This window comes from Salmo salar, chromosome 11 (genome assembly GCF_965601325.2).
Source record: "Salmo salar chromosome 11, fSalSal1, whole genome shotgun sequence".
NCBI classification, from domain to species: Eukaryota; Metazoa; Chordata; class Actinopteri; order Salmoniformes; family Salmonidae; genus Salmo; species Salmo salar.
The window spans coordinates 47,453,538-47,478,432 of NC_138301.1; the positions used below are offsets into that span (position 1 = coordinate 47,453,538).

Consider the following 24,895-nt stretch of genomic DNA (forward strand, 5'->3'; position numbering starts at 1 on the left):
TTTCATCATGTTAGTCTCTAACAGTGTTGTGGTAGTCCAGTCCAGGGTTTCATCATGTTAGTCTCTAACAGTGTTGTGGTAGTCCAGTCCAGGGTTTCATCATGTTAGTCTCTAACAGTGTTGTGGTAGTCCAGTCCAGGGTTTCATCATGTTAGTCTGGAACAGTGTTGTGGTAGTCCAGTCCAGGGTTTCATCATGTTAGTCTGTAGCAGTGTTGTGGTAGTCCAGTCCAGGGTTTCATCATGTTAGTCTGTAGCAGTGTTATTTGAAACAGCTGCGTAGTCCTTGGGTAAAAAAACTGTACCGGGGGCATCAGTTTAGCAAACCCTGGTCTAAACCACTGAAATGTTTTTATTCAGATATGGTTGTTAATCCACTTACACAAAAGGGTCAAACATGTTTTTGTAGTATAATTTTGCGCTAGCATGCAGTGTTGTCCAGAGGGTTAGAATAAAAAACAGACAACAGAAAGATGTTTCCATGGACAATACACCTGTATTCTGTGTGTTTTTAATGTACATCGTGGTAGGTAAGCTCAGACCAAGTGGACATACTGCGGTGCCTCTACCCCAGTGCGAACAGTGAGCGCACCGGGGTTGTCCAGAGCAAAGCAGGGATGAACGTAGTGTAGGAAGCTACAGTAGAAGGTGTGGAGGTGTTGTTCCAGGTCTACGTTGAAGAAGGACAGGATCCCTCTCTCATAGTTCAGACTGAGCCCTATCCTCACAGGGTTCACCGTTATCCGAATGTCTGGGCTCCAGCCGCTGTGGAGGAACTCATACTTGTGTCTGGAGAGGAGGAAGGGGGAGACAGAATGGAAGAGAGGGGGAGACAGAATGGAGGAGAGGGGAGGCAGAATGGAGGAGAGGGGGAGACAGAATGGAGGAGAGGGGGAGACAGAATGGAGGAGAGGGGGAGACAGAATGGAGGAAAGGAGAAGACAGAATGGAGGAAGGGGAATACAGAATGGAGGAAGGAGAAACAGAATGGAAGTAATGATGTCATTTAGAAAGTGATGGTTCTATGTGACTTGTTACACATCATACTTCTATATACACTCAGTGGCCAGTTTATTAGGTACACCACCATGTTCACAAAAATGGTTCTCTCCTACAGACTGAGTCACATGGCCGTGGCGGAAAAGGGTCCGACCTGGTACTAGATGGGTGGAACCTAATAAACTGGCCACTGAGTGTACAGGATATAGAAGAAGAAGAAGAATGTGACAGGAAGTCGTACTTGCGTCTGGATGGAATGGAAGAGAGGGGAGGAAGGGGGAGACTGATGTCATTAAGACCATACAATGTTATGTGACTTACACTTAACTCATTCATAACATGTATGTCTGTGCTGTGATAATATAACATAAGTAACGATACAATCATTTTTAGCAGACGCTTTAAAGCGACATACAGTTAAAAGATTTCTGGATGGTTTTCCCGGATACAGATTAGACTAGTCCTGGACAAAACATCAATTGAGAATCTCACTTGAACATAACCTTTTAGTCCAGGCCTAGTCTCTGTCAGGGAAACAAACCCTTAGGCTTCCTGGTCCCAACGCTATGAAACCGGACCAATAATGTCACAGTAAATTACTACATGAGACCCTTGATGCAGGAATCAAATGGTGTTGAACCTGTAGCTTAAACTAGCAGTACCACGGGGAGACAGTATGTACATCCTCAACCCAACACTGTATCTTAAACTAGCAGTACCACGGGAAGACGGTATGTACATCCTCAACCCAACACTGTATCTTAAACTAGCAGTACCACGGGGAGACAGTATGTACATTATCAACCCAACACTGTATCTTAAACTAACAGTACCACGGTGAGACGGTATGTACATCCTCAACCCAACACTGTATCTTAAACTAGCAGTACCACGGTGAGACGGTATGTACATCCTCAACCCAACACTGTATCTTAAACTAACAGTACCACGGTGAGACGGAATGTACATCCTCAACCCAACACTGTATCTTAAACTAGCAGTACCACGGGGAGACGGTATGTACATCCTCAACCCAACACTGTATCTTAAACTAGCAGTACCACGGGGAGACGGTATGTACATCCTCAACCCAACACTGTATCTTAAACTAGCAGTACCACGGGGAGACGGTATGTACATCCTCAACCCAACACTGTATCTTAAACTAACAGTACCACGGTGAGACGGTATGTACATCCTCAACCCAACACTGTATCTTAAACTAGCAGTACCACGGGGAGACGGTATGTACATCCTCAACCCAACACTGTATCTTAAACTAGCAGTACCACGGGGAGACGGTATGTACATCCTCAACCCAACACTGTATCTTAAACTAGCAGTACCACGGTGAGACGGTATGTACATCCTCAACCCAACACTGTATCTTAAACTAGCAGTACCACGGTGAGACGGTATGTACATCCTCAACCCAACACTGTATCTTAAACTAACAGTACCACGGTGAGACGGTATGTACATCCTCAACCCAACACTGTATCTTAAACTAGCAGTACCACGGGGAGACGGTATGTACATCCTCAACCCAACACTGTATCTTAAACTAGCAGTACCACGGGGAGACGGTATGTACATCCTCAACCCAACACTGTATCTTAAACTAGCAGTACCACGGGGAGACGGTATGTACATCCTCAACCCAACACTGTATCTTAAACTAGCAGTACCACGGGGAGACGGTATGTACATCCTCAACCCAACACTGTATCTTAAACTAGCAGTACCACGGTGAGACGGTATGTACATCCTCAACCCAACACTGTATCTTAAACTAGCAGTACCACGGGGAGACAGTATGTACATTATCAACCCAACACTGTATCTGGGCCAAATAAAACCCTTTCACTGCCAAAGAGAGGATTAGCAGGGGATATGAGAAGTGTGTATTGTCAGGTTCTGCGTAGGCAGTAGGTACTCTCTCTCTCTCCCTTCTCTATCTTTCTCTCCTATCTCTCTCACACACTTTGAGGTGGTGGTGTTCCGTGTTGAGATGTCTCAGTGAATGATCTCCTAGTAAAGAGAGAGTTCCACAGTCCTGTTTAGTGCCAGGAATAGTAGAGTTGCTATGGCAACAGCAGCTATAAGGCAACAGTATTCTATTCTATGTGCTTTTTCACAAGAATAAAAAAAACTTGACTTGTTACTTCTGCCTCAGAAAAGGTTTAGGAGGCGAAATGTGAGAAGAAGCGAGCCAAGCGCATCAGGAAGGGGAGAGATATTTTAATGACCAAAAATCTCCTTGGCTGGCCTACTTTTCAGACAGTGTGTGGTAATGGTGGACCCTGTGGGAAGATAAGCATACATCTCCCTCTGGGAAGCCATGCAGTGGTAGTGGTGAGTCAGCTGAATTTAAAACACCGCCAGGAGTCAGCCCTCTAGAACAGTGTTTAACAACTCCCAGTCTGTCCAGTAGTCAGCTGAATTTAAAGCACCGCCAGGAGTCAGCCCTCTAGAACAGTGTTTAACAACTCCCAGTCTGTCCTGTAGTCAGCTGAATTTAAAACACTGCAGGAGTCAGCCCTCTAGAACAGTGTTTAACAACTCCCAGTCTGTCCAGTAGTCAGCTGAATTTAAAGCACCGCCAGGAGTTAGCCCTCTAGAACAGTGTTTAACAACTCCCAGTCTGTCCAGTAGTCAGCTGAATTTAAAGCACCGCCAGGAGTTAGCCCTCTAGAACAGTGTTTGCCAACTCCCAATCTGTCCAGTAGTCAGCTGAATTTAAAGCACCGCCAGGAGTCAGCCCTCTAGAACAGTGTTTAACAACTCCCAGTCTGTCCAGTAGTCAGCTGAATTTAAAACACCGCAGGAGTCAGCCCTCTAGAACAGTGTTTAACAACTCCCAGTCTGTCCAGTAGTCAGCTGAATTTAAATCACCGCCAGGAGTCAGCCCTCTAGAACAGTGTTTACCAACTCCCAGTCTGTCCAGTAGTCAGGTGAAAGGCCCTGTTTGAGGACTATCAAAATGTTGTGATTGTAGTGTATTGGGGGCCTCAGTCTGTGCAGACTTGAGTTTCAAACCAGCACTCACACGCCGGATTCAACTACCAACTGCTTCTCTGGACCTCCATTAGGTTATTCAGGTGGGATTGTGTGGGGCTAAAACAAACAATCGTAGAACTGACTATCCTACCGATCCTTGACTTCGGCGATGCCATTTACAAAATAGCCTCCAACACTCTACTCAGCAAATTGGATGCAGTCTATCACAGTGCCATCTGTTTTGTCACCAAAGCCCCATATACTACCCACCACTGCGACCCGTATGCTCTCGTTGGCTGGCCCTCACTTCATATTCGTCGCCAAACCCACTGGCTCCAGGTCATCTATAAGTCTTTGCTAGGCAAAGCCCCACGTTATCTCAGCTCACTGGTCACCATAGCAGCACCCACCCGTAGCACGCGCTCCAGCAGGTATATCTCTCTGATCACCCCCAAAGCTAATTCTTCCTTTGGCCGCCTTTCCTTCCAGTTCTCTGCTGCCAATGACTGGAACGAATTGCAAAAATCACTGAAGCTGGAGACTCATATCTCCCTCACTAGCTTTATGCACCGCTGTCAGAGCAGCTCACAGATCATTGCACCTGTAAATAGCCCATCCAACTACCTCATCCCCATATTGTTATTTTTTTGTTGTTGCTCCTTTGCACCCCAGTATCTCTACTTGCACGTTTATCTTCTGCACATCTATCACTCCAGTGTTTAATTGCTAAATTGTACTTCGCCACTACGGCCTATTTATTGCCTCACCCCCCTTATCCTACCTCATTTGCACACACTGTATATAGACTTTTCTATTGTATTATTGACTGTACGTTTGTTTACTCCATGTGTAACTCTGTGTTGTTGTTTGTGTCACACTGCTACGCTTTATCTTGGCCAGGTCGCAGTTGTAAATGAGAACTTGTTCTCAACTAGCCTACCTGGTTAAATAAAGGTGAAATAAATAAAATAAAAATTACAACAGGTTGAGAATCGCTTGTGTAACCTATCACAGCAGTCCGTTACCTGGAGGGAGGGAGGGAGGGAGGGAGGGCGGGAGGGCAGGTTGGTTCTTTCCCGGTTACAGTTAGTGATAGCTAGGTTAGAGGGTTAGAGGGCTAGGGGGTTAGAGGGTTAGGGGGTTAGAGGGTTAGGGGGTTAGGGGTTAGAGGGTTAGGGGTTAGGTTAACGTTAGGGATTCTCACCTGGACGGGTTGAGTTTAGGGTTGAACAGGGATGTGGACATTAAGCTAGGGTTAGGGACCATGCACCAGGACGTGTTGGCTCCTCCCAGGTAGGAGTTAGTGATAGGTTAGGGGTTAAAGGTTAGGGTTTCTCACCTGGATGGGGTGAGGACATGTCTCATGCACCAGGACGTGTTGGCTCCTCCCAGGTAGGAGTTAGTGATAGGTTAGGGGTTAAATGTTAGGGTTTCTCACCTGGATGGGGTGAGGACATGTCTCATGCACCAGGACGTGTTGGCTCCTCCCAGGTAGGAGTTAGTGATAGGTTAGGGGTTAAATGTTAGGGTTTCTCACCTGGATGGGGTGAGGACATGTCTCATGCACCAGGACGTATTAGTTCCTCCCAGGTAGGAGTTTCTCTGAGTATCTTCATAGGCCACTCCAATCCTGTACTCTGTGTCCTCCTCCAGTTCCACCTCCCAGTAATGCCTGCCTCTCACAGGGATTAGGTCCCCTAACACAGCTACACACCTGGACCAAACACACACGCATACAATATACACTATCAGAGGGAGGAGACACATCTACACACAACTACACACACACCTACACAGTACACACACTACACACACCTACACCTATACACTACACACACCTACACACAACACACACGCCTACACATTCACAACACAATCACGGGATGAGTACACTCACATTTTCAGGTGTTTTATTTTGAAAGCAACAGTAAATCTCCCATGTCATTAACAGATCCCTATTAGCTGAGGTGTTCAGCAGGTGTAAACCACCTGGTTGGTTTGTCTACCTGGCGAAGGTGTTGTCATCGAAGGTCATGGCGGAGAGCGGGAGCTCCTCGTCTCCGTAGAACATGGAGAAGCCGTCCTCAGAGATGGACAGACAGGGGTGGGCTGTGTCCTGCAGCAGGTGGAAGATGGTTCCTAAACACACGCAAACAGTAACAACCTCGCTGTCTGGTCTTGACAACTATAAAACACAGTAACAACCTCACTGTCTGGTCTTGACAACTATAAAACACAGTAACAACCTCACTGTCTGGTCTTGACAACTATAAAACACAGTAACAACCTCACTGTCTGGTCTTGACAACTATAAAACACACACAGTAACAACCTCACTGTCTGGTCTTGACAACTATAAAACACACACAGTAACAACCTCACTGATACCTATAAAGGTGCTATGAGACAGAATAATATTTGACAGTGAACAACATCAACTAAACATACTACAGCATCAGGACATGGGGGTCTGTCCTCTCACCTGTAGTAGAGACGGTAAAACACTGAACAACATAAACTAAACATACTACAGCATCAGGACATGGGGTCTGTCCTCTCACCTGTAGTAGAGACGGTAAAACACTGAACAACATCAACTAAACATACTACAGCATCAGGACATGGGGGTCTGTCCTCTCACCTGTAGTAGAAACGGTAAAACACTGAACAACATCAACTAAACATACTACAGCATCAGGACATGGGGGTCTGTCCTCTCACCTGTAGTAGAAACGGTAAAACACTGAACAACATCAACTAAACATACTACAGCATCAGGACATGGGGGTCTGTCCTCTCACCTGTAGTAGAGACGGTAAAACACTGAACAACATCAACTAAACATACTACAGCATCAGGACATGGGGGTCTGTCCTCTCACCTGTAGTAGAAACGGTAAAACACTGAACAACATCAACTAAACATACTACAGCATCGGGACATGGGGGTCTGTCCTCTCACCTGTAGTAGAGACGGTAAAAGCCTCGCTCCTGTCACTGGGTCCTCCGATGTTGACAGCTCTGACGTAGATGAGGTACTGTCTTCCTGACTGCAGCTGGATCAGACTCTCACAGGTAGGAACAGCCACGATGGACCTGCAGGGAGAACAAATCACATTATAGACCAGGAGGGAGAACCAATCACATTACAGACCTGCAGGGAGAACAAATCACATTATAGACCAGGAGGGAGAACCAATCACATGTTATTGGTCACATACACATATTTAGCAGATGTTATTGCGGGTGTAGCGAAATGCTTGTGTTCCTAACTCTAAAAAGTGCAGTAATATCCAGCAATTCACAATACACACAAATCTAAAAGTAAAATAATGGAATTAAGAATTAAATATTAGATTGAGCAACGTCGGAGTGGCATTGACTAAAATACAGTAGAATAGAATACAGTATATACATATGAGATGAGTAAAGCAGTATGTAAACATTATTAAAGTGACCAGTGATTCAGAGCTGCAGGGAGAACCAATCACATTACAGACCTGCAGGGAGAACCAATCACATTACAGACCTGCTGGGAGAACCAATGGGGAGTAGAACTGATGTCAACTCTTTTTCAGTTTAGTCAATTCAGGAAGTGGATTAAATTCACATTTTATATTGAAACTTCAGTGTGTGGGTGTGTATGTGTGAGTGTTTATGTGTGAGTGTTTATGTGTGAGTGTTTATGTCTGTGTGTTTATGTGTGAGTGTGTATGTGTGAGTGTGGATGTGTGAGTGTTTATGAGTGTGTGTTTATGTGTGAGTGTGTATGTGTGAGTGTGTATGGGTGTGTGTTTATGTGTGAGTGTGTATGTGTGCGTGTGTATGTGTGAGTGTGTATGTGTGAGTGTGTATGTGTGAGTGTGTATGTGTGAGTGTGTATGTGTGTGTGTTTATGTGTGAGTGTGTATGTGTGAGTGTGTATGTGTGAGTGTGTATGTGTGAGTGTGTATGTGTGTATTTCTTACTCATTGACCCCACTCTGTCCATCAGTGCCCGTCTCACTCAGCTCTACGGTGTAGGAGTCGACTGGGTTGGTGTTTCCTGACTCCCAGCGAATCAGAGCGGCTTCCGGACAACTGCTACACTCCCTCTGTCTGATGACTGGTGGAGAGGGGACTGGAGGGGGAGGAGAAGAGGAAGCGAGAGAGGGAGATACAGGGGGATTAAAGAGGGAGGGAGAGAGAGCTGAGAGAGCACAGCATTAAAATAGTGCAACCCATTGTATTCAGTTGTGTCTTCCACTGACACATTCCTATTGAAAACCACTGTTAGTCAGTTTGAAAGTGGTGTTCCCTGTAACAGGCCCATGGTTTTACCTGTCACGTAGACAGCCTTCTCACTGGCAGGGCTGATGCCTGTAGTGTTGGTAGCTGTGACCCAGAACTCATACTGCACGTTAGGTAGTAGCTCTCCTACACTACAGTGGGTTTCCTTTACCTTCACATTAAACACTGAGGAGGAGAGACAACTCACTTCAATCATTTACAACATTACAACAATACATTATAAAGTTTTATTAAAGCCTTATACCTGTTGGTTTAGGTAAAGTAACCATAGTCTCCCTCATAGGGGAATAGTTGATTACATTAGATTAAATTAATCCTCTTAGAGAGAGATTGAACATTCCAAATAGTACACCCAATATATTGTCTCTGTGTCGGTCCATAATGTCATGAAACATTCAACTGGAATGTCTGTCTATGTTATGTTCTGAATCTATGTTTTACAGGTTGTGACTACTATTTCCAGATTCTATATTCAGATTCTATGTCCAGATTCTATGTTCAGATTCTATGTTCTGATTCTATGTTCTGATTCTACATTCTGATTCTACATTCTGATTCTACATTCTGATTCTCTGTCCTGATTGTAAGTTGTACTGGTTGTGGTTGTACTAGTTGCTACCATCAGGCCCCTTGGTGCTGTCTGCAGCCGGTGTGTCCTCCAGGACAGGTCTGTAGTAGAGCTCGTAGTATTCCACAGAGTCGTCTGAGAACAGGCTCCAGCACACACGCAGAGACGTGCGCGTGGCTGAGTTAGACACCTGGGGGTTGATGACCGGGGCAGATGGGGCTGGAATGACATAACAAACACATGATATCATGTTACAATCACATCAAGATTAAAATCAGAAACATGATCGTGACATTACAGAGAGAGAGAGTAATACCTTTATGTGAATTAGTTTGTACTGCATTCATGTTTTATTTTCCTCCACAGAGGTTTATTTCATGGTCTTGACACTTTTCTAAGTGACTGTGACAACATAATACTAAGTCTCTATTTCATTGATTTTCACACTGCGCTCTCCCCACAGCCAATTTTAAACACAAAGGACTTTATTAAGACTATTTTATTACAGGATTTTTCTACATTTTGAAATTTCTCTCAAATGTGTGTCCTTCTGTGGAATCAGAGATTGTGAGAAACAAAACAAAGCTGTCTGAGGTGAGTCACCAAGTGAATCAAAGATAGACACACGTCACAGACTAGTGCATTCCTAATGACACCCTATTCCCTGCAGTGCAGTACCTTGGACTAGATCTTTACAGGCCCTGGTCAACAGAATATAGGGAACAGGGCCCTGGTCAACAGAATATAGGGAACAGGGCCCTGGTCAACACTATATAGGGAACAGGGCCCTGGTCAACAAAATATTGGGAACAGGGCCCTGGTCAACAGAATATAGGGAACAGGGCCCTGGTCAACACTATATAGGGAACAGGGCCCTGGTCAACACTATATAGGGAACAGGGCCCTGATCAACACTATATAGGGAACAGGGCCCTGGTCAACAGAATATAGGGAACAGGGCCCTGGTCAACACTATATAGGGAACAGGGCCCTGGTCAACACTATATAGGGAACAGGGCCCTGATCAACACTATATAGGGAACAGGGCCCTGGTCAACACTATATAGGGAACAGGGCCCTGGTCAACACTATATAGGGAACAGGGCCCTGGTTAACAGAATATAGGGAACAGGGCCCTGGTCAACAGAATATAGGGAACAGGGCCCTGGTCAACACTATATAGGGAACAAGGTGCCATTTGAGGCACACAGCCATAATCTCTCTTCAGACAGACTGAGCCACAGCCATAATCTCTCGTCAGACAGACTGACATCACAGCCATAATCTTTCTTCAGACAGACTGACATCACAGCCATAATCTCTCTTCAGACAGACTGACATCACAGCCATAATCTCTCTTCAAGACAGACTGACATCACAGCCATAATCTCTCTTCAGACAGACTGACATCACAGCCATAATCTCTCTTCAGACAGACTGACATCACAGCCATAATCTCTCTTCAGACAGACTGACGTCACAGCCATAATCTCTTTTCAGACAGACTGACGTCATAGCCAGCCTCAACAAGCATTAGCTATAGAAGCAGTATGGAGATTGCATGTGTCCCAAATGGCACCCTATTCCCTATGTAGCGCACTGCTTTTGACAAATAGGCTCTGGTCCAACGTAGTGTTCTATATAGGGAATAGAGGGCCATTTGAGACACAATCATTGACTCAGTCAAACTTCAGCAGAATGAAAGCATCACTCAAAAGTGCCTGACTCGTCACTCCAGTGGCCTTATTTAATTAAATACTCAGGGAAATTAAATAACTTTTTCATCAAAGTCATTTGTTTCTAAGCAACCAAACTCCCCAAGCTAACCTCCATTTATATAAAAGGTAGAGTTTGGAGTCTGGAAGGATTTCTCCGGGGCTCTGCTCTGCTCTGTTCCAAACTCATACTCCTGATCTAAATCAGGGACCGGCAACTTTGATGTGGGTGGGGGCCACAAATAATCTGAACTCATCATGGGGGGCCTGCAGTGGCTCGCGGGTCTGCGTATCCACATCCATACTCCCACCTTGCTAGCAAAACATTTTAGCGGCCCCCCTCTTGACAACGGAGAGAACAAGTTTTTAGAGTTAATTTCCTGTAATTCTACACATTTTGGCATGACGCGTAGAGAACATTTTGTCGTTTTAAAGCAAGAATGCGGCAAATCTACATATTTTGCCATGGGGCGGGGAGAAGATTTTGCAATTTTATAACACATTTCATGCAATTCTATTCATTTTGCCATGGGGCGGAGAGAAACATTTGCAGTTTTACATATTATTTCCTGTAATTCTAGACATTTTGGCATAGGATGGAGAGAAATGCTTGAGTCCCCTGACCAAAATACAAAAAATTATGTTTTTTATTTTAGACTTTGTAAATTGATCCGTTGCCCATCCATGGCCTAAATCTAATTGTGTTTAAAAATAAAAGTATACTTAACATTTATTTAACTAGGTAAGTCAGTTAAGAACAAATTCTTATTTACAATGACGGCCTACCCCGGCCAAACCCGGACGACACTGGGCCAATTGGGTGTTTGGGTGGGTGGGTGGGTGAATGGATGGGTGTGTGTGTATGGAAGGATGGATGGATGAATGGATGGGTGGGTGTATGGAAGGATGAATGGATGGGTGGGTGGGTTTGTGGGTGGGTGGAAGGATGGGTTGATTGACTGATGGGTGGGTGAGTGGGTGTATGGAAGGATGGGTTGATTGATTGATGGGTGGGTGGGTGTATGGAAGGATGGGTTGATTGATTGATCAGACCTGGTACGATGTTGATGGAGTCCATCATGGTCTTGACGTCTGACAGGTCAGCGAGGGGCATGTCAAACTCCAGAGGGGTCACCAGCGTCAGGTCAGGCTTCTCCTTTGCAAACTCCTCAATTCTGATTAGGCAAACAAAATATCAATCAGCAAAAACCTTGATTCTGAATCGACAAAACGCACCCAAGTCAGCAAACTCCTTGATTGTGATTGGACAAACAAAACACCTGTCAGCAAACTTCTCAATTCTGATTGGACAAACAGACCTGTATTCAGTGAGGTGAAACGTTCAGAACATTGCATATAGAAATGGAACGAATAGAGCTGACAAGATGCCCAATTCTACAGAACGAAAAATCATACCTGTTCTACAAAATTGATTTCTATCCAAATGTTTTGTAACGTTGCAACCTTCTGAACAGAGCCCACCTAAAACGACACTGAAATGAACATTGGATGTAGCATCATGCGTCATCATGCTATTCAAAACATAAGCTATGTCAACAAACCCTCTTCAACATCAAACACATTCATTATACTGCTTAGTTTAAATTAGTTGAATTAGTTGGCTAATTAGGATCGGAAGCTATTTTGGTTTCAGAATGAGCGTTGATGACATCAAACATAACCTGCAATATTATCCTAATGAAACACTCCTAATCAGGCTGTTACACAGTTCACAGCAAATCACATGATTACACTGTTATTAACCAGACTCACTACCATGCAGTTGTAAACAAACACTTATAATAGTTTTGTTATAGCCTGGTTCCAGATCTCTTTGTGCCTTGCCAAGTCCTATGGTCATGGTCAAGCAACAAGATAACACAAATGGATCTAGCATGTTGGCAAGAGAACAAACAGATCTGGAACCAGGCTGAAATGGATCTGGAACCAGGCTAAAATGGATCTGGAACCAGGATAAAATAGATCTGGAACCAGGATAAAATGGATCTGGAACCAGGATAAAATAGATCTGGAACCAGGATAAAATGGATCTGAAACCAGGATAAAATAGATCTGGAACCAGGATAAACTTGATCTGGAACCAGGCTGAAATAGATCTGGAACCAGGATAAAATAGATCTGAAACCATGATAAAATGGATCTGGAACCAGGCTGAAATGGATCTGGAACCAGGATAAAATGGATCTGGAACCAGGCTAGTTCAGTTATATTCACAGGCTAGCAATGTTAGTCTCCTTACAGTATAGTATAGTATAGTATAGTATAGTATAGTATAGTATAGTATAGTTCTGTTGTAGTCTCAGGCTGCAGTGTTAATCTCCTTTAAGTACTTTACCTCTTCATGGTGGGCATAACAGCCTGTCAAGGGAAAGTTCACAACATCAAAAGTCAACTCCTCCAGTGGTCATTAACATTTTAAGGTTCATAAAACCTTTAACTGGCAGATTAAAACATCACAAAGACCACAGAATATACAGTCAGTTGCCAGTTTATTAGGTACAACACCCCGTTCACGAAAATGGTTCACTCCTACAGACAGTGAGTCATGTTGCCGTGGCTTGCTATATAAAGCAGGCCGACAGGCATTGAGGCATTCAGTTACTGTTCGATTGAACGTTAGAATGGGCTAAACGAGTGACCGAAGCACATTTTAACGTCGTCATAGCCAGGTGCGCTGGTTCCAGTATCTCAGAAACAGCCGGCCGGCCTCCTGGGCTTTTCACTCACGACAGTGTCTAGATGTGGGTGTGTCTGTCACACCCAGAATGGTGTGACAAACAAAAAACATAACTCATAGCAAAACAAAGTTATCTTAAACTTTTAAACGTTTCAAAGTTATTTCAAGTTATAAAGCTATATAAGCAATTCAATGATTTAATCTTGAATAAGTCATTCTGACAACCCACTACAACAGACCTGTAGAAAGAGTCGTTTGTCCTCGGTGCGGTACAGTTCCTGGGCGGTCTCAATCAGGTCCTTGGATGCGTCCAGGGTGCGTCCGCAGCCCAGCAGCTGAGTGTACAAGGACTCCAACTTCCTCTTCTTCTCCTCCCCCAGCGCAGCGGCTCGCTCGTCGTAACGATGGGATAACGTCTGTAGAACATCGTTGCAGTGCTGCTCCAGGTGTTGCTCCTGACGACCAAAATTCTCCTGAAAGATATGAAACGTTTCATTAAGCGATGGTCAGGGGCTCCCAAACGGGGTTTGCTCACAGATCCATGGTTGAAAACCCATAGATGTGTCTTTGTTGTGTGTGTACTGTGGTTGTTGTGTCAGTGATAGTGGTTGTTGTGTCAGTAGTAGTGGTTGTTGTGTCAGTAATAGTGGTGGTTGTTGTGTCAGTAATAGTGGTGGTTGTTGTGTCAGTAATAGTGGTTGTTGTGTCAGTAATAGTGGTTGTTGTGTCAGTAGTAGTGGTTGTTGTGTCAGTAGTAGTGGTTGTTGTGTCAGTAATAGTGGTTGTTGTGTCAGTAGTAGTGGTTGTTGTGTCAGTAATAGTGGTTGTTGTGTCAGTAGTAGTGGTTGTTGTGTCAGTGATAGTGGTTGTTGTGTCAGTAGTAGTGGTTGTTGTGTCAGTAGTAGTGGTTGTTGTGTCAGTGATAGTGGTTGTTGTGTCAGTAGTAGTGGTTGTTGTGTCAGTAGTAGTGGTTGTTGTGTCAGTAGTAGTGGTTGTTGTGTCAGTAATAGTAGTTGGTGTATCAGTAATAGTGGTTGTTGTGTCAGTAGTAGTGGTTGTTGAATCAGTAATAGTGGTTGTTGTGTCAGTAATAGTGGTTGTTGTGTCAGTAATAGTGGTTGTTGTACCTCCACAGTGAGGAAGATCTCTTCTAGATGTCCTGCAAAGTTCTCCATCTCCACCACCTTCTCCTCCAGCTTAGTCCTGATGTTATTCACCTTGTTCTGAAGGCACAGCAGAAATGAACTCTTACAGAGGGTCATGGGTCGCCTGAGGGCAAATCTGTTTGTGCTCTCACCAACTTCTGTTGTGCCGTCACGCCAAACAATGCCTGTAGAAGTTGGCAGGAGAGCACACACAGACTGGCACTCAGGCTAGATTAAGGGTATATTCACATGGAATTAACACACACACACACCTTCCCCTTTCTCCCCGACTCAACACACACCCTCCCCTTCCTCCGACTCAACACACACCTTCCCCTTCTTCTGACTCAACACACACCTTCCCCTTCCTCCGACTCAACACACACCTTCCCCTTCTTCTGACTCAACACACCCCCTCCTTCCTCCGACTCAACACACACCTTCCCCTTCTTCTGACTCAACACACACCTTCCCCTTCTTCTGACTCAACACACACCCTCCCCTTCCTCCGACTCATCACACACCCTCCCCTACCTCCAAGTCATCACACACCTTCCCTTTCTTCTGACTCAACACACACCCTCCCCTTCCTCCGACTCAACACACACCCTCCCCTTCCTCCGACTCAACACACACCTTCCCCTTCTTCTGACTCAACACACACCCTCCCCTTCCTCCGACTCAACACACACCTTCCCCTTCTTCTGACTCAACACACCCCCTCCTTCCTCCGACTCAACACACACCTTCCCCTTCTTCTGACTCAACACACACCTTCCCCTTCTTCTGACTCAACACACACCCTCCCCTTCCTCCGACTCATCACACACCCTCCCCTACCTCCAAGTCATCACACACCTTCCCTTTCTTCTGACTCAACACACACCTTTCCCTTTCTCCGACTCAACACACACCTTCCCCTTCTTCTGACTCAACACACACCTTCCCCTTTCTCTGACTCAACACACACCTTCCCCTTCCTCTGACTCAACACACACCTTCCTCTGACTCAACACACACCCTCCCCTTCTTCTGACTCAACACACACCCTCCCCTACCTCCGACTCATCACACACCCTCCCCTACCTCCGACTCATCACACACCCTCCCCTTCTTCTGACTCAACACACACCCTCCCCTACCTCCGACTCAACACACACCTTCCCCTACCTCCGACTCATCACACACCTTCCCCTACCTCCGACTTATCACACACCCTCCCCTTCCTCCGACTCATCACACACCTTCCCCTACCTCCGACTCATCACACACCTTCCCCTTCCTCCGACTCATCACACACCCTCCCCTTCCTCCGACTCAACACACACCCTCCCCTTCCTCCGACTCAACACACACCCTCCCCTACCTCCGACTCATCACACACCCTCCCCTACCTCCGACTCATCACACACCTTCCCCTTCCTCTGACTCATCACACACCCTCCCCTTCCTCTGACTCATCACACACCCTCCCCTACCTCCAAGTCATCACACACCCTCCCCTTCCTCCGACTCATCACACACCCGCCCCTTCCTCCGACTAATCACACACCTTCCCCTTCCTCTGACTCAACACACACCTTCCCCTTCCTCTGACTCAACACACACCCTCCCCTACCTCCGACTCCTTGTGCTCCTCAAACACGTCCTCGTGTCCGTCCACAGAGCTGTCAGGTGATGGAGTTCCCTCCTCATCTGAAGACGGGACATACGCCTCAAACCTGATGATGATTGCTTTATTGTATCCATTATTAAATGATTGATGCATGCAACATGTCATGCAAAGATGACATACATAGTGCATTAGACACTGGGATGGCAGTAGCCTTGGTGGCGGTAGCCTTGGTGGCAGTGGCCTTGGTGTCAGTAGCCTTGGTGGCAGTAGCCTTGGTGGCAGTAGCCTTGAGGTTTAAGAGGCGGGCCAGTAACCAGAGGTTTGCCGGTCCGAACCCCTGAACCCCTGCCTGCAGGGGAAATCTTCAGGGAGTGAGCCGGAAGCCGGAGGATCCTGTACACTACCTACTACTGTTGTGCCCTTGAGCAAGGCACTTTACCCCTAAGTACCCCTCGCAGCCTGTGATGTTTGTGTTGTGTATCAGGTTGGGTAACTGTGACAGCAACAAATAAAAAAATAATATCTGTGCAAATGGACCAATAAAGCAAGTGTTGTATTACGGACCTTAGAGAGTCGTTGGTATCCGTGGAGAAACGCTGGGAGGTAGAGGACAACTCTCTAGTCTCTGTTCTCTCTGACACCACTACGAAGGCCTCTTTGGTAGGGAGATCCCTGTTCACCTCCTCCTCCTTCACCTCCTCCTGGTGCTCCTCTCCATGCTCCTCGTCTCCACTCAGCACCTCCTCAGTGATGACATCCAGCCTGCTTCCTGTGTAGACCTCATACAGGTCCATGATGGGAGGAGGGTGGAGGTACTGTGGTGGAGGTACTGTGGTGGACTGGGCAATCAAATGAAACATGTCAGATTAATATTTTTCCACTAAGGACCAGGAAGTAGGTATTGGAAGTAGGTATTGTCAAATATTTTGATGTTCTATTTACCCAACATTAACCAACCAGTCATTCACTTGTGTAAATTTGATATGCTTTATTTACCTTTAAAAATAAGTATAAATATTTAATTAGTTAACTTATGGAAGCCATGCAAAGAGTTCATTATTTGCAATCAAAACAAGTATGATTCATAGTCTTAATGTTTAGAAAAACACTTGTTCAGAAAGAACTGTACACAGTGATGACAGTTAAAGGAGGGTTTGCTTCTCTAACATCCTGGACCTCTGTCAAAACATGGATCAGGCATGCTGTACACATAAACTCAACACACCATTTAAACTATGCTGGAGTTTCAGATTTATTTGCTATAATTATGACTAGATATATCAGTTATTATAGCCTAGTTGTTACTAAATCAAAAACACTGGTTAAGTTTACCTTGGTGATAAATTATTCAATATCTCCCCCAGTAACGTCGATTCAGGGCGACCATTGACAGTGTTTTTGACAGGCTAACCAAGGAAGCAGATACAGTTTGTGACAAATATAGCAGGAACCCCAACTGTTATGCACACAGATCAAGTGTCAGCATGGGTATTTTGACATAGTGCCAAAAGCTGCCTTTAGTCGCCTAATAGAGTGATAATATTGTATTTAATCGAATAGTATTTGATTGTGAATGTGGTCATTATTTTCTTGAAGGCGACCCATTGTATAAAAGATACATTATAGCGAATCAAATTAGCTGTGGAATTCCCCCTGAGCATGTGATCGAAAGGTCAAAGTTGAAGGTAAAGAGAACGCCTCAGGAAACACTACGTCATCGTTACAAATGGCGGACGTTGTAAACAAGGCAGAGGAATACAAGTTTTAGCTAGCTAGCAAGCTACATGTTTACCACAAAATGAATAGCATAGACTGCGAGCGTTTGGACAGCTTGGACGGCTGGGTTGCCATCAAAACGAACATATTCGAAGAAAACGAGACGTTCAAGCTCGGTTTTATCGTGCAGTGGAATGTTATCGAGTCCAAGTTCGCTGTCACCTGTCACAACAGAACTCTCCAGCGACAGAAGCGCAAAGACCAGCTTGCTGTCTGCGAAACCGAAACCAGCTGGGCCGGACTCTTCTCTGTTAACGACTTAAAAAATGTCCACCGTCAGTTTACAGGGGTCGGGGATGTCGTCGCACCCTATTTCCCCGACCTGTCGGACTTCAAGGAGGGTAACATTTGGGACATGATCTTTCTCAGCAGCAATCGGACGTTCAACCAAGATGATCAAGAGAGAGATCTGGATACACCTTGTCGTCAGCTGGAGAAGTACTTCAGCACTGCGATAGATATCTGTGGCAGGAAGATAGTGCTGGACTCGCTTTTCCCGCAGGACGAGCGAGATGTCGAGGAGTACTTTGAGAACATGCAGGAGTTTAAGAGGAAAACCATGCAGGATGAAGTCACCAGGGCTAAGGATCACCTTAGAAAGGTCAGTGGCCAATTTTAATTAGTGATCTATACAAGCTGTGGCTTGTCACTGTTCTTCAATCCTGGTCCTGCCACATGGTTTGCAAACTTTTGTTCCAGCCCAGCACTAACAAATCACTAGGCCTACGCCGTTGCTCATTTGAATCAGGAGTAGGCTACATTGCTGGGCTGAACAAAAGCCTGCAGACTCAGGGGGCCCCCTTGAGGTATACTGGTAGTGTACTCTGCTTACCGATGCCCCCACTATCCAGTAATCAAGTCACTGTGAGTTAACCCTAAAAATGCCTGTCCAACATTAGGCATTTAAATCCCCTCATGACATTGGGATAGACACCCTTCCACCCTGGTTCACATAGGGGGTTTAATAAAGATGCAGTGTCACTGTCGTCACAATTGTTGCTCAATATGACAACACGTGAGAAGGAAAACATGACCAATCCTGCTCCCAGCAGTTGATAATCCAGTCATGCTTAATTCCTGTTACTCATGTTGTTATCACCCTGCAAGGTGTTCTCCCCTGAGGTCTTGGCTAGAAACAAGGAGATTGGCCTGTCATTCATTCTCTGTTGACAGTACTTTTAGGCTAATTATTTTAATTTAACTAGGCAAGTCAGTTAAAAACAAATTCTTATTTACAATGACAGCCTACCAGGTAACAGGGGCAAATGTTTACCTTGTCAGCTCGGGGATTTCGGTTACTGGCCCAACGCTCTAACCACTAGGTTACCTGCTGGTTACTGGCCCAACACTCTAACCACTAGGCTACCTGCTGGTTACTGGCCCAACACTCTAACCACTAGGCTACCTGCTGGTTACTGGTCCAACACTCTAACCACTAGGTTACCTGCTGGTTACTGGCCCAACGCTCTAACCACTAGGCTACCTGCTGGTTACTAGTCCAACGCTCTAACCACTAGTCTACCTGCTGGTTACTGGTCCAACACTCTAACCACTAGGCTACCTGCTGGTTACTGTCCCAACTCTCTAACCACTAGACTACCTGCTGGTTACTGGCCCAACGCTCTAACCACTAGACTACCTGCTGGTTACTGGCCCAACGCTCTAACCACTAGACTACCTGCTGGTTACTGGCCCAACGCTCTAACCACTAGGCTACCTGATAGCCAATGACACTATGCATTAGAGCCCAACTAATATGGTTTTGGGGTCCGATACCTTAGCCTAGTGTTTCACAGTGTCATTTTCCCAAACTGAATTCTCATAAAATTGCCATCCAATTTGGCTTCTGCTTTCAAAAGTATCTCTGTAGAACATGCAAGAATAAACTATAGCCATTGAATTCCGCTGTGCTGATATACCGTGCATTATAGGAAAATAATGCACACTCTAGAATGGTCTTCAAGCCAATCAGAGACAAGTATTCAAGTACTGCTACTCTCTCTTCATCATATATGCATAGACACTTTAACCATATCTACATGTACATACTACCTCAATCAGCCTGACTAAACGGTATGTAGCCTCGCTACTGTATATAGCCTCGCTACTGTTATTTTTCACTGTCTTTTTACTGTTGTTTTATTTCTTTACTTACCTATTGTTCACCTAATACCTTTTTTGCACTATTGGTTAGAGCCTGTAAGTAAGCATTTCACTGTAAGGTCTACACCTGTTGTATTCGGCGCACGTGACAAATAAACTTTGATTTTAACAATGCCATGGTATGAACTGTGTTAAAGAAGATAGGCTTTATAAAAACGTTCAAACGGCAGATACATGACTTCGTTTTTACACTGTTGCTACTCGCTGTTTATTATCTATGCATAGTCACTTCACCCCTACCTACATGTACAAAATACCTCATCTAACCTGTACCCCAGCACACTGACTCAGTACCGGTGCCCCCTGTATATAGCCTCGTTATTGTTGTCATTTTATTGTTACTTAAAAAAATATTTTGTAAATATTTTCTAAACTCTATTTTTTTAACTGCATTGTTGGTTAAGGGCTTGTAAGTAAGCATTTCACGGTAAGGTCTACACCTGTTGTATTCGGCGCATGTGACAAATAACATTTGATTTGATTTCTCTCTCCCTATTATCCATGCACAACCCTGTGCATGAATGTAGGCCTGTACAGTGTCTATATACACAACAACCAAGATAGTAGCACATATAAAGATGTTTCAAAGGCCGAAAAAATGTATTCTTCTCTCCTTATTCCCTGTACCATGCTGCTCTAATCCTGTGGGTCTGAGGTGAGCACTGAGGCTGGATTAGCTTGGCAAGAGAGTGGAGATGTGTAAGATGAAGAGAGAGAGAGCGAGAGAGAGAGAGAGGAGATGTTTAAGAGGAGAAGAGAGAACGATCTGAGAGACAAGGCAAAAAGGGCCTTCTATGCCATCAAAAGGAACAAAATTCGACATCCCAATTATTAGGATCTGGCTAAAAATACTTGAATCATTTCTAGAACCCATTGCCCTTTATGGTTGTGAAGTCTGGGGTACGCTCACCAACCAATAATTCACAAAATGGGACAACCACTAAATTCAGACTCTGCATGCAGAATTCTTCAAGAAAATCCTTCATGTACCATGTAAAGCACCAAGTAATGCATGCAGAGCCGAATTAGGCCGATACCCGCTAATTATCAAAATCCAGAAAAGAAATTCTACAACCACATAAAAAGAAGCGAATCCCAAACCTTCCTTAACAAAGCCATCATCTACAGAGAGATGAACCTGGAGAAGAGTCCCCTAAGCAAGCTGGTCCTGGGGCTCTGTTCACAAACAGACCCCACAGAGCCCCAGGACAGCAACACAATTAGACCCAACCAAGTCATTAGAAAACAAAAAGATAATTACTTGACACATTGGAAAGAGCAAACTGGAATGCTATTTGGCCCTAAACAGAGAGTACGCAGTGGCAGAATACCTGACCACTGTGACTGACCCAAAATTAAGGAATGCTTTGAATATGTACAGACTCAGTGAGCATAGGCTTGCTATTGAGGAAGGTCGCCGTAGGCAGACCTGGCTCTCAAGAGAAGACAGGCTATGTGCACACTGCCCACAAAATGAGGTGGAAACTGAGCAGCACTTCCTAACCTCCTGCCAAGTGTATGACCATATTAGAGACACATATTTCCCTCAGATTACACAGACCCACAAAGAATTTGAAAACAAATCCAATTTTGATAAACTCCCATAACTACTGGGTGAAATACCACAGTGTGCCATCACAGCTGCAATATTTGTGACCTGTTGCCACAAGAAAAGGTCAACCAGTGAAGAACAAACACCATTGTAAATACAACCCATATTTATGTTTATTTATTTTCCCTTTTGTACTTTAACTATTTTCAGATCACTACAACACTGTATAGAGCCATAATGACATTTGAAATCTATCTATTCCTTTGAAACTTGTGAGTGTACATTTTTTGTTTATTTCACTTTATTTATTATCTATTTCACTTGCTTTGGCAATAGAGAGAGACAGTCCTGAAAGGCCAATGAGGGAGAGAGAATGATTTTTTGAATTTGTTTTTATTTAACTAGGCAAGTCAGTTAAGAACAAATTCTTATTTCCAATGACGGCCTACACCGGCCAAACCCGGACGACGCTGAGCCAATTGTGCGCCGCCCTATGGGTCTCCCTATCACGGCCGGTTGTGATTCAGCCTGGATTCGAACCAGGGACTGTAGTGACGCCTCTTGTCCCCCCCCCCACACACACACACACACACACACACACACACACCCAGGGAGTGGAGAGAGAGAGAGAGAGAGAGAGATGTAAACCCAGTGAGTCACTGTCCTAAAGGTCAAGAAAGGAATAATAATTGTCCATATCATAGGCAGATATGTAATTACTCTGTCTAATGAATGGATTCACCTACAAGGCATACAGCTGAAGTATGAACACAATACTAACATGACAAGGCATTATTCTAGATCAGACAGGAAGAGAGGGGGTCATAACCTAAAAGGCCCCAAGAGTCCCCAATATAACATCGGAATTGTTGACCAATAGCATTACTGTAAAGTTAACTTCCAATCAGATATCAGACCTACAGGATGTAAAGACAGCTTCACAGAGGTTTGACGGAATGGGGATGGTTGAGAGCAGCACAGAGGTTTGACGGAATGGGGATGGTCGAGAGCAGCACAGAGGTTTGACGGAATGGGGATGGTCGAGAGCAGCACAGAGGTTTGACGGAATGGGGATGGTCGAGAGCAGCACAGAGGTTTGACGGAATGGGGATGGTCGAGAGCAGCACAGAGGTTTGACGGAATGGGGATGGCGAGAGCAGCACAGAGGTTTGACGGAATGGGGATGGTCGAGAGCAGCACAGAGAAGGCTGAATTCCTGAGAAGACAATACAACCGTTTACATAGAGCGTAATGAGTCACATTCGGGGGCTCGACAGCCCTACATACAGTGCCTTGCGAAAGTATTCGGCCCCCTTGAACTTTTCGACCTTTTGCCACATTTCAGGCTTCAAACATAAAGATATAAAACTGTAATTTTTTGTGAAGAATCAACAACAAGTGGGACACAATCATGAAGTGGAACGAAATTTATTGGATATTTCAAACTTTTTTAACAAATAAAAAACTGAAAAATTGGGCGTGCAAAATTATTCAGCCCCCTTAAGTTAATACTTTGTAGCGCCACCTTTTGCTGCGATTACAGCTGTAAGTCGCTTGGGGTATGTCTCTATCAGTTTTGCACATCGAGAGACTGACATTTTTGCCCATTCCTCCTTGCAAAACAGCTCGAGCTCAGTGAGGTTGGATGGAGAGCGTTTGTGAACAGCAGTTTTCAGTTCTTTCCACAGATTCTCGATTGGATTCAGGTCTGGACTTTGACTTGGCCATTCTAACACCTGGATATGTTTATTTGTGAACCATTCCATTGTAGATTTTGCTTTATGTTTTGGATCATTGTCTTGTTGGAAGACAAATCTCCGTCCCAGTCTCAGGTCTTTTGCAGACTCCATCAGGTTTTCTTCCAGAATGGTCCTGTATTTGGCTCCATCCATCTTCCCATCAATTTTAACCATCTTCCCTGCCCCTGCTGAAGAAAAGCAGGCCCAAACCATGATGCTACCACCACCATGTTTGACAGTGGGGATGGTGTGTTCAGGGTGATGAGCTGTGTTGCTTTTACGCCAAACATAACGTTTTGCATTGTTGCCGGAAAGTTCGATTTTTGGTTTCATCTGACCAGAGCACCTTCTTCCACATGTTTGGTGTGTCTCCCAGGTGGCTAGTGGCAAACTTTAAACGACACTTTTTATGGATATCTTCAAGAAATGGCTTTCTTCTTGCCACTCTTCCATAAAGGCCAGATTTGTGCAGTATACGACTGATTGTTGTCCTATGGACAGAGTCTCCCACCTCAGCTGTAGATCTCTGCAGTTCATCCAGAGTGATCATGGGCCTCTTGGCTGCATCTCTGATCAGTCTTCTCCTTGTATGAGCTGAAAGTTTAGAGGGACGGCTGGGTCTTCGTAGATTTGCAGTGGTCTGATACTCCTTCCATTTCAATATTATCGCTTGCACAGTGCTCCTTGGGATGTTTAAAGCTTGGGAAATCTTTTTGTATCCAAATCCGGCTTTAAACTTCTCCACAACAGTATCTCGGACATGCCTGGTGTGTTCCTTGTTCTTCATGATGCTCTCTGCGCTTTAAACGGACCTCTGAGACTATCACAGAGCAGGTGCATTTATACGGAGACTTGATTACACACAGGTGGATTCTATTTATCATCATTAGTCATTTAGGTCAACATTGGATCATTCAGAGATCCTCACTGAACTTCTGGAGAGAGTTTGCTGCACTGAAAGTAAAGGGGCTGAATAATTTTGCACGGCCAATACTTCATAATTGTGTCCCACTTGTTGTTGATTCTTCACAAAAAATTACAGTTTTATATCTTTATGTTTGAAGCCTGAAATGTGGCAAAAGGTCGAAAAGTTCAAGGGGGCCGAATACTTTCGCAAGGCACTGTAATTCTCCCTTGAACTCCCTTGATTCTGGATCAGACAGAAGTGTTAAAAACCAGCCGGACCGCGTGTAGACGACCTAGCCGGACCGTGGCCTAGCCGGACAGCGTTTAGGCGACCTTGCCGGACCGCGACCTAGCCAGACTGCGTGTAGAAGACCTAGCCGGACCGCGTGTAGAAGACCTAGCCGGACCGCGTGTAGACGACCTAGCCGGACCCCGTGTAGACGACCTAGCCGGACCCCGTGTAGACGACCTAGCCGGACCGCGTGTAGAAGACCTAGCCGGACCGCGTGTAGAAGACCTAGCCGGACCGCGTGTAGAAGACCTAGCCGGACCGCGTGTAGGCGGCCTAGCCGGACCGCGTGTAGGCGGCCTAGCCGGAACGCGACCTAGCCGGACCGCGGGTAGACGACCTAGCCGGATCGCGGCCTAGACAGACCGCGGGTAGACGACCTAGACGGACCGCGGGTAGACGACCTAGCCGGACCGCGACCTAGCTGGACCGCGGGTAGACGA

General features: G+C 45.2%; 2 protein-coding genes across 6 annotated transcripts in view; one reads left to right on the top strand and one right to left on the bottom strand.

The window, feature by feature from the left end:
• Window positions 1-471: 471 nt before the first annotated feature.
• On the bottom strand, window positions 472-17,718 carry LOC106562798 (fibronectin type III and SPRY domain-containing protein 2). 4 transcript variants are annotated; one of them, XM_014127814.3, is made up of 14 exons: window positions 17,360-17,718; window positions 16,592-16,866; window positions 16,031-16,133; window positions 14,395-14,490; window positions 13,507-13,740; window positions 12,926-12,948; window positions 11,623-11,744; window positions 8,906-9,073; window positions 8,317-8,451; window positions 7,966-8,116; window positions 6,960-7,093; window positions 6,005-6,137; window positions 5,536-5,712; window positions 472-788 (listed from the first exon to the last, which is right to left on the bottom strand). In XM_014127814.3, exons 2-14 carry the CDS (start codon window positions 16,819-16,821, stop codon window positions 536-538), a joined length of 1,959 nt encoding a protein of 652 aa, XP_013983289.2. In that variant the 5' UTR covers window positions 16,822-16,866; window positions 17,360-17,718; the 3' UTR covers window positions 472-535. The 4 variants fall into 4 exon arrangements, with proteins under 4 accessions (XP_013983289.2, XP_082814126.1, XP_082814127.1 ...); XM_082958000.1 differs by lacking the exon at window positions 5,536-5,712; XM_082958001.1 differs by lacking the exon at window positions 17,360-17,718 and having other exon boundaries at window positions 16,031-16,107; window positions 16,592-16,777.
• Window positions 17,719-17,720: 2 nt separating this feature from the next.
• The window catches only part of LOC106593560 (WASP homolog-associated protein with actin, membranes and microtubules), a 29,530-nt gene continuing 22,355 nt past the window's right edge, over window positions 17,721-24,895 (top strand). The window contains exon 1 of one of the 2 annotated variants that reach the window (XM_082957999.1): window positions 17,721-18,404. In XM_082957999.1, the coding sequence (XP_082814125.1) occupies window positions 17,826-18,404 (579 nt within the window). In that variant the 5' untranslated portion in view covers window positions 17,721-17,825. The remainder of the gene's footprint in view (window positions 18,405-24,895) is intronic. The other variant, XM_045689649.2, reaches the window with a different exon arrangement.

Coding starts and splice junctions, on each gene's coding strand:
- LOC106562798 (XM_014127814.3), bottom strand. CDS start 16,821: ATGGACCTGTATGAGGTCTACACAGGAAGCAGGCTGGATGTCATCACT. Junction 14,491..16,030: donor AGGAGCACAAGGAGTCGGAG/GTAGGGGAGGGT, acceptor CTGTGCCTTCAG/AACAAGGTGAATAACATCAG. Junction 789..5,535: donor CATGTCCTCACCCCATCCAG/GTGAGAAACCCT, acceptor CCTCCTCTCCAG/ACACAAGTATGAGTTCCTCC.